The sequence below is a fragment of the Belonocnema kinseyi genome, chromosome 1 (assembly GCF_010883055.1).
Source record: "Belonocnema kinseyi isolate 2016_QV_RU_SX_M_011 chromosome 1, B_treatae_v1, whole genome shotgun sequence".
NCBI lineage: Eukaryota > Metazoa > Arthropoda > Insecta > Hymenoptera > Cynipidae > Belonocnema > Belonocnema kinseyi.
The window spans coordinates 132,306,348-132,316,377 of NC_046657.1; the positions used below are offsets into that span (position 1 = coordinate 132,306,348).

Genomic DNA, 10,030 nt, shown 5'->3' on the forward strand with positions numbered 1-10,030 from the left:
CGCGGAAAGAATGGTTAGAATGTGTGAATGAGACCCTACTTAGAAGAGACATAAGAAGCCACAGAAACACGAGAGCCTGCATGAAAAAATGCATGGACATAATAGAAGCTAGAGAAGTATGCCAGGACAGGACAGCACGAGAATTCTGGATCAATCTGAAAAATCTCTATCCCATCCACACACTACTCCTTTCCCCTGCCGAGTGAGTCACGCCTACCCCGAAAGGGAAATGGCTTAATGGTGTAATAATAATAATAAAAAAACTTTCAATTTTTATAAATATCATCGGATTGATTTTTCCAAATATTTTTTTTATATATTTTCAATACACTCGAATTTTTATGATTTTCAATCAAATCTTTTAATTTCTCAAAATTTTTCTCATAATTCATTACCATTTTTTGTAATTCATTGTTTTTTTTTAATTAACTTGAATTCTATTAGATTTTCTTTGAATTTTATTCACTCCTATTTTACTCAATTCAATTGAATAAATAAAATGTGTTTACTAAACACATTTCCAATATAAAATTTCCAAATAATTTGAAATCTACCTTGTTTTTTTTTAAATCTTCAGAATTCACCCTTAATTCTTTGAAATTCCTTTGATTTTTTTTTAATTTCAGTCTAAACTTCATGAATTCAAGGATTTAAAAAATTTTGAATTATTATGAGTTTCAAAGAATTGATTTATTTAAATATTTTTTATATGTTTTCAATTCTGTTAACTACCATTTTCATCTATTCAATGGAATTTTTTAAAATGTACAACCTCGTATTAATTTGGCCGAATTCTCATAAAATTATTTAAATTCTTCTAAATTAATTCCAATTTTACTAAAATCTAATTAAATAAAAACATTAAATAATTTGAAATATACCCGCTATACTTAGGAATTATTTTAAACTCCCCCCTAATTCCTTGCAATTCCCTTGAATTTTTCTAAATTCACTCTAAACTTAATGAATTTAATGCATTTTTTTAAAAATATTTTTAATTCAATTAAATTTTTTCAACATTCAGCTTGATTTTTTTATGAATTTCATCTTATATAATTGAATTTTTAAAAAATTGTTTTCAATTCACTTGAATTTTTTTTATTCACATTCTTGTTTCAGTTGACTTAAATTCTATTGAATTTGCTCTTAATTCTGTTCAGTCCCATTTTACTCAATGCAGTGGAATTTAAAAAATTTTTAAATTATTTTTCAATAAAATTCTGATAAATTTCAAAAAAGTCTTTTGAACTGCCTTGAATTTTTCTTGAAATTCTTTCTAATTTTAATGAAATCATTGGAATTTTTTAATTTTCTGCAAATCATATACAACTTTATTACATCATATAAGATTTTCTGTAAAATCTACACAAAAAATGGAAGGAAAATAAACCGAGTTTTTTCTAAAGAAAGGGTTTATAATTATTTAAAAAATTAAAACACTTATTGTTACAATATAATTATAACATTAAAATTATTAGTCAAAAAAGAACCAACTTCATTCTGTAAACACTTGGTCGTTTATTAGCAATAATAATAACAAAGAAACCATAAAAATTAATTTCGAAGTAAGAAATTAATTTTACGCCAATTATTTGAATCAAAGCCAAAAAAATCGCTTAAACTGAACTCACATGTAGACAGCAAATTTTGTTATTTGTCTACGATTTTTAAAAAAATGCTAAAAATTAAAATTAAAGGCCACTTGTACTCAACTGATATTTAAATAAACAGAAACGTTCTAAACTCACAATGGAAATTTGGGAGACGATTTCAAACACCTGATTTTTAAACTAAAATTATGATTTTTTAAACTATAAAATTAATGTTCAAACAAACAGATAATTTTCTACCAAAAAATACAAATTTTCAACAAAATATGTATTTTTATAACAAATAGTTGAATTTTTAACTAGAAAAAAAAAATTCAACATAAAATCGAATGGTTACATTTTTCATTGAAAAATTTTATTTTCAAACTAAACGATACATTTTTTACTAAAAGATTAATCTTCAACTGGAATAGTTGAATTTTAAACAAAATAAAAATGAATTTTTAAACTACGACAATGAATCTCTAAATGAAAAAAATGAATTTTTAAAAACAACAAATTAATTTTATTTAAAAAGATAAATTGTCAATGGAAACTGAAATAATTAAGTTTTAAGTTGACAAAATCATTGTTCAACAAACAAACCAAAAAAGTATTTTCAACTAAAAAATATGATTTTTCAGCCAAAAATTGAATGAATAAATTTTTAGTCAGAAATGATGAATTTTCAACAACAAAAAAACATTAATTTTTCAGCAAAATATAAATATTTTCTTCAAATATTCTAGATTCATTTTTGACAATATTGACAATAAATCTTTTTACATTTTCTCGTAAAATTAATTTTTCAAAATAAATCATTATCAATTTTCCTATGAATCTTGAGAAAACTTTTCTCTTATTTGAAAATCATTAAAAAAATTTAATTAATTATTGAATCTTTTTACACCTTTCAAATATCTCTTCAATTTTTTCGATATTTTTAGGAATAATATATATTTTTAATTTATTATACATCAAAATTCAACAATTTTACATTGTAAATTAAATTTTTTAAATAGAAATATTAAAATTAAAACGTTGCAAAGTTTAGCATTTTTTGTTTAGTTTTGAACATTTGATTTATAATTACTGAAATTGAATGAACAATAAAATATTTCTAAATATTAAGCAATTGTTCTTTTTCTTAATTTCAAATTTTAAATTTTCAAATTTTAGACTGAAATATTTGAAAATTAATAAAAGCCTTTAATTATTAATATATTATTTTGAAGATATTAAAAAATTTTAAATAATTATAAGGTTTCAATCGGGCGTTTGTATTTGTTTAACAAACAAAAATTTTCAATTAAAACAATTAAATTTTTGGCTTTATAATCTGAAAATTCTTAAATTTTAAACAAATTCCGAATCTTCTTGTAAAATCAATTATTACTCACTTGATAATCCTTAAAGCATAATTTCACTTTGAAAAATTATTATCATTTATATTCACAGTTGGAAAAATTAAAATTTTCTTGATCCAAAATTGTAAATTTTAAACGCTTCTAATTTTTAATTTTCTATGTCCTTAAAACTGCATTTATAAATTCTTTACATGAAAAATGTACACTTAGAAGTTACGATTTTAAACAGAATATTTTTAAGTGAAAGATTTTCAAATTACGCATGGAAAACTGGATGATATCACAATCGAAAAATATAGAAATTCAACCAATTATTTTTAAAACTGTTAAGATCAAACTTGGACAGATTTCTTTTTTCTAAAAATATGTAAAATCCCGGTAAAAAAATAAGTTCACTGCCATTTCCCGATAAAACGGTCACTCTGAATAATAACAAAAAGAAAAAAGAAAAAAACAATTTTAAGGTTAGAATTCACCAAATCGTGTAAATCGAGATTGAAAGCATTATTTTTGCAGTGAATTTTTGTATATAAACGTTTAAATAAGGAATAAGTTAATTTTGTAATAATCCTTTAAATCAAAGCCTAAAAATCGTTTAAATGAAACTCACATGTAGACAACTTTTTTGTAATTTGTATACGATCTTTTAAAAAATTATTAAAATCTAATGAAGATCAAAAATAAATGGTCACCTACACTCAAATAATATCTAAATAAATAAAAAGCGCTCCAAACGGTGACAATTTTAGTGAATAAAAACTTGAAAAATGTGAAAATAAACAAGTTTTCTGTTTATAGGTTAGGAATCAAAATATCGAGAGAAAGTGTAAAATTCTCACCAAGCATTGTGCTGGAACACATTATCCTCCTCAGAAAGAATCCTATTTCCAAACTGAGGTCTTTTACTGTCCGAATTCTCATTTTCACTCTCACTTTTCACCAATTCTGTCATAATTATGATTATTTTTTTCGCACGTGTTTTTTCTGAATCAAAGATGCTGCCAACTTCGATAAAAAAATATCAAATAAATCGTGAATTTGAACTCGATAAAATGAATAAATTTGAACTAATAAATATTTTATTGCAACAAAAAGTTTAATTTTTCAGGATTCATATTTTTCTTTAATAATTGCCTATTTGTAACCTTTTTTTGTTAAGCTTTTAATTAATTTTATTTCAGATTAGCTTTTCTTCTGTTGGCAGCAGTGCCTTTTTGCTTGCGACACTTCAGTTACAGCTGATTCGCAAAGGCAGCAGGTGTATTTGTAAGTATGTTTTTATTTTTATTTATGTTTTTTCGACCTTTAAATATAAATATTAATATAATTAATTATTATCTAGAGTAAATTATGCCACACAATTTAATTTACCAATAAGTTTTTGCGTATTTAGTCGATAATGAGGGGACAGAGGAGATTTGGAGCGTTGATTCTTTTGTTTCTTTGTGAGTCAAGTTTGATAATCTTTTATGCTGTACTGTATTTCTCCTCATTGTTGATTTCGTAGGAATTCTTTCACTGTCGAAGTTATGGATTGATTTTTTGCTTTCGTTCGGAAATTTGTATTTGAGTTGTGAGTCATTATTTTTAGGTTAGTTTTTTTTCCATTCGGTGATAAATGCAAAATTGGAGTTTCAAGGCCATGTGACTGACCTGCCCTGAGTTATCAGGACATGACCCGTTATTTTGTCGTTTTTTTTTAGTTTTTGTGATGTGTCCTGAATTTTCATATTTTAAAGATTTTACTCGATTATTTAAATAAAAATTTTGACCTGGAAAAAGTGATTATAGTGTAATAAAATGAATAAAATTGATAAAGCTTGGGAAGTAAACATACAATTTTATTGTTTTATTCAAAGTCAATCCTTTTTCTTGAAAATTTAATTGTTTTAGTAAAAATTCCTTTTTTGGGTTTTCGGTTTAAAAATGCATTTTTTCATTATTTATTTTTAATATTAGTTTAAAACCCTTTTTTCTTAATTTAACCATTTTATTAAACATTCGTTTTTAGTCAATTGAAAATTAATTTTTCAACTAAAAATTTAGCTATCCCATTTTTGTTTTAAAATTTGTTAAAAATTTAACTTTTTTATTGCAAATTCATTTTTTGTTTGTTAAAAAATGAATTTTTCCACCGAAAATATTACTATTTCATTTTTTGTTGTTCAAAATTTGTCGCTTTTAGATGAAAATGCATGTATTTTGTTGAAAATTCGTTTTTTGGGTAAAAAAATTCAACTATGTGATCCAATGTTAATTTTTTTGTTAAAAATTCCTATTTTCGGTTTAAAAATTCAACTGTTTTGCAGAAAAATCGTTTGTTTGGCATAAAAATTCCATATTTTTGATGAAATTTTCTTTTTTATTGACTGCAAAATCTTTGGCTGAAAATTCGTCATTTTGGTTTGAAAATTCGCCGGTAGTACAAATGTAATCTTTTTTTTTGTCTGAAAATTCAACCGATTGGTTAAAACTGGAACTATTTTGTTAAAAACCATTTTTGTTTTGTTTTTTTATTCCACCTTTTGATTGAAAAACTTTTTTTTCCGTCGTTGAAAATTTAATCATTTTGTTGAAAATTCGTTTTTAATTTATTAAAAATTAATTTTTTAACTAAAAGTTGAACTATTTTTGTTGTAAAACTTTCTTGTTTATTTTAAAATTTATGTTAAAAATTAATTCCTTCAACTTAAAATATAACTATTCCATTTTTAATGAAGATTGATCTTTTTTGTGGAAAATTCAACTACGTGGTTCAAAATTATTATTTTTATTTATTGAAGATTGATCATTATAGTTGATAATTTATTTATTTGAAGGCATGGTTGAAAGTGGAACTACTTTGTTACAAATTCATTTTTTTTGTCTATTCATAATTTTAATTCTACAATCTTTTTATTTTATTTTTTTCTTAAAAATGTGACCATTTTGTTGAATATGCATTGTTGCAATTTTGTTTCTTTCAATTTAAATTAATGTATTTGGTTGAAAATTCAACTTTTCGGTCGAAAATTCAACTATTTGGTTCAAGATTAATTTTTTTATTTCAGACTGATCATTATAGTTGATAATTTATTATATATTTTTGTTTTAATGATTAATTAATTATTGCTTAAAAATTCATTGTTTTGTTAAAAATTAATTTTTTTCACTGAAAATATAGCCATTCAATTTTTGGTTCACAATTTATTTTCTTAGTTGAATATTGATCATCGTAGTTAATAATTTATTTTATAATTAATTTAACCTTTTTTATATGAAAATTCGTTTTTATTTGTTTTAAAATTCAACTATTTGATCAAATTTTAACTTTTTTGGTTAAAATTAATATTTTCGTTTTGAAAATTCAACTGTTCTGAAGAAAATTCAACTGTTTGGCATGAAAATTCCATATTTTGGATAAAATTTTATTCTTTAGTGACTGGGTCTTTAGTAGTTAAAGAGTCTTTTCTTTTGGGTTATTGATTCATAATTTTCATTTAACATACCTTTTTTAGTAAAAAATTTAATGATTTTGTTGAAAATTCGGTTTTAACTTGATTGAAAATAGATTTAAAAAAATTTTTTAATTTAAAATTTACATATTCTATTTTTGTTCGAAAATTTATATTTTTTGATGAAAATGCATGCATTCTAATGAAAATTAATGTTTCTGTTCAAAAATTCAACTATATGGTTCAAAATAAAAATTTTTATTGAAGACAGTTTTGGTTGAAAATTAATTTCTTTGCTTAAAATTCAATCGTTTTGTTCAAAATTCATTCGTTTTATTTGGAAATGATTTTTTAACTGTAAATATCATTATTCGATTCTGGGGTAAATAATCTTTTTAGTAGAAAATTACCTTGTTGGTTGAAAATTCATGCTTGTGTCATTTTAATTTATTATTTATTTATTTGGTTAATAATGTAACTATTTCATTAATGGTTGAAAATTTAAGTACATATTTTTTTGAATATTTATCTTTTTTGGTAAAAAATTAATCTTGTTCAAAAATTTATGTATTTTGTTCAAAATTAATTATTTTTTTTTTTAAATCATTTTTTTGCAAATTAAAAATATAGTTTCTATTATTGGTTGAAAACTGATCCTTCATATAGTTTAAAATTCACATTTTTTGTCGTAAAATTAATCCTTTATGGTAGAATGTTAATCTTCTTTACATAAAAATTCATATTTTTGATTGACAATTAATTTCTTTGGTTGAAATAATAACTGTTCTGTTGAAAATTCGTTATTTTTCTTAAAAATAATATTTTTAACTGTAAATGTAACTATTCCATTTGGGGTTAAAAATGCATTTTTTTGTTGAAAATTAATTTCTTTGCTTGAAAATTCAACCCTTTTTCTAAATTTATTTGATTAAATTAAATTTTTTACCTACAAATTTACCTATTCCATTTTTGGTTGAAAATTTATCCTTTTTAGTTGAAAATTTATGTATTTTGATGACAGTTTATCTTTTTTGGTAGAAAAGTACCGCCTTCATTGAAAATTCATTTTTGCGTTAAATATAGATTCCTCATTTTAGTTAAAAATTCTTTTCGTTGGCTAGAAATTTAACTATTTTGTTAAAAATTCTTTTTTTGTGTGCAAATATTAACTAGTTGATTGAAAATTCATGGAATTTGTTTAAAATTCGATTTTCTTTCGTAGAATATTAATCAGCTTTCTGGAAAATTTATCTTTTTGGTTGAAAATTGATTTCTTTGGTTGAAAATTTAACTAATTTGTTGAAAATTAGTTTTTTCTTTTGGAAAGCTAAATTTGTTAACTAAGTTTTTTTTTGTAGAAAATTACTTTCTTCGTTGAAAATTATTATTATTTTATTGAAAATTCTTTTTTTTAATCAATATTTTGTTGTTGTTAATATAACTTTCCATTTTTTATGAAAATTTAATCTTTTTTTAATTGGTAATTCACAAATGTTGTTGAAAATTCGTCTTTTTTGGTAGAAAATTAATGTTCTATTTGGTAAAAATTTACTTCTTTTTAGTGAAAGATTCCATTTTTTAGTTAGAAACTGTTTTCTTTAGTTAAAAATCTGTTTTATTACAAATTAACTTTCTAACTGAAAATTTATCTACTTCGCGTTAGTTGAAAATATATTTTCTTTTTTGAAAATTCAACTATTTAGTTAAGAATTCACGCATTTTGTTGAAAATTCGTCTGTCTGGTTGGCAATTAATTTCTTTCGTTAAAAATCTATTTTGTTCAAATTTCGTTTTTTTATGGTTAAAAAATAATTTTTTAATTGTAAATACAATTATTCCATTTTGGGTTTAAAATTTCTCTTTAGTTGAAAACTCTTGTATTTTGTTTTGGTGAAAATTTAAATTCTTTGCTTGAAAGTTAACTTTTTTGTTTAAAATTCATATTTTTGGGAGAAAATTCCACTTTTTTGGTGGAAAATTAATATTTTTGGTTAAAAATTTAACTATTTCTTTAAAAATTGAACTTTTTTTGGCGAAAAATTTAATTTTTTATTGAGTAATCATATTTTCGGGTTGAAAATGAAATTTTTTCTTTATTAGATAATTCGTCTTTTTGTTTAAAATTAAATTATTTGATACAGCGTTCATCATTTGGTTGAAAATTCATCTTTCTTCTTGAAAAATGATCTTTTATCTGGTTTAGAAGTCAAATGTGTTCTACAAAAATCGTCTTTTTAGCTGGAGAAATTAACTCTTTCATTAAAAATTCGTCTTTTTTGGTAAAAAATTAGTCTATTTAACTATTTTGTTCAAAATTTTGAATTTAATTACTGTTTTCGGTTTTAAATTAGAATCTTTTTTGTTTTAAATAACCACTATTAAATGTGCGTAGTGAATTTCTGTGTTTTTTGTTGGAAAATCAAATAATTAGTTGAAAGTTGAACTACTTTTTTGTTTATTTATTGAAAATTCATATTTTTGGGTAGATTTTTCATCTGTTTTTTATTGTAAATAAAAATCTTTATTGTTTCACATATTAACTATATTTTTTTTAGAATTCATCTATTTTATGTAAAATTCAAATACTTGGTTAAGAATTAATTTTTTTCTTTTCGAAACTTATTTTTTTCATCTGAAAATTCGATTGTTGATTGTTGAAAACAAGTTTTTTTTGTTTAATTCTACTATTTTTTAATTCTTTTTTGTTTGAAATATCAACTATTATATTTTTCGTTTGGAATTATTCATTTTTGGATTGAAACTTTATCGCTTTTGCTAAAAAAAAGTCACTTTTTCTTGCTGGAAATGAAACGTTTTTGTTGAAAATTGAACTCTTCCGATTAAAAATTCAACTATCTTTTTATTTAATCGTCCTTTTGGCTTGAAAATGTGACTATTTGTTTCTTGCTGGAAGTTCAATCTTTTTTGTTGGAAAAATTGACTGTTTAATTGAAAATTCATCTTTGTTGGTTGAACATTAAATTATTTGGTTAAAAATGAACCTATTTGTATAAAAATTCATGTTTCTTGATGAAAAAAAAAAAAAACATTTTTGTTGAAAATTCATCAATCCCTTTTGTCAAATTTAATGGTTTTCTGAAAAATAAAATTATTTCTTAGCTTAAAAATTCAATTCTCTTGTTGAAAAATCATCACCTTTGTCATGAGAATATTTTCTAGTTGAAAATTCAAACATTTTTTCGAAAATATAATAAATTTCGAATTTAAATCTCAGGAATCTAAAGCGCTTCATATTAAATGTAATATTGCTGAAAAATTACTCTTATTTCCCCGGTTTTGAGATAATTTTCGGCTCTGAAGTCGGGATTTAATTAGTTTTCCGTCTTTAAGAACAGCACAAAGAGACAAAGCAAATATCCACAGGTCATTTGTGTTATCTGCTTCTGTTTATAAATACATCCACCATCATCATTTCTAGTCAGTTAATATATTGCTTTCTTCCAATTCAGAAGCAGTCGAGATGTTCGCGCTGATTATTGAAATCGCTTTTCTATTTTGTGGTGAGTAAATAATTTTTCAAACTATTTCATTATTAAATAAACAATATCTGTTTATTTTTAATTAATTGTTTTCAATAAATTCTATTATTATTTATATATATTTTTTATTTTTATTTATT

General features: G+C 22.6%; 2 protein-coding genes across 3 annotated transcripts in view; one reads left to right on the plus strand and one right to left on the minus strand.

Moving 5' to 3' along the window:
- Nucleotides 1-4,013, minus strand: part of LOC117182701 (tRNA N(3)-methylcytidine methyltransferase METTL2) — a 30,789-nt gene extending 26,776 nt beyond the window's left edge. Inside the window, exon 1 of the mRNA XM_033375808.1 lies at nt 3,796-4,013. Within this exon, the coding sequence (XP_033231699.1) occupies nt 3,796-3,908 (113 nt within the window). The 5' untranslated portion in view covers nt 3,909-4,013. The remainder of the gene's footprint in view (nt 1-3,795) is intronic.
- Nucleotides 4,014-4,158: 145 nt separating this feature from the next.
- LOC117182688 (digestive cysteine proteinase 1) overlaps nt 4,159-10,030 on the plus strand; it is a 40,275-nt gene continuing 34,403 nt past the window's right edge. The window contains exons 1-2 of one of the 2 annotated variants that reach the window (XM_033375794.1): nt 4,159-4,222; nt 9,861-9,911. In XM_033375794.1, coding sequence (XP_033231685.1) covers nt 9,872-9,911 — 40 coding nt within the window. In that variant the 5' untranslated portion in view covers nt 4,159-4,222; nt 9,861-9,871. Of the gene's footprint in view, nt 4,223-4,439; nt 4,548-9,860; nt 9,912-10,030 lie in introns of those variants that run through there. The other variant, XM_033375800.1, reaches the window with a different exon arrangement.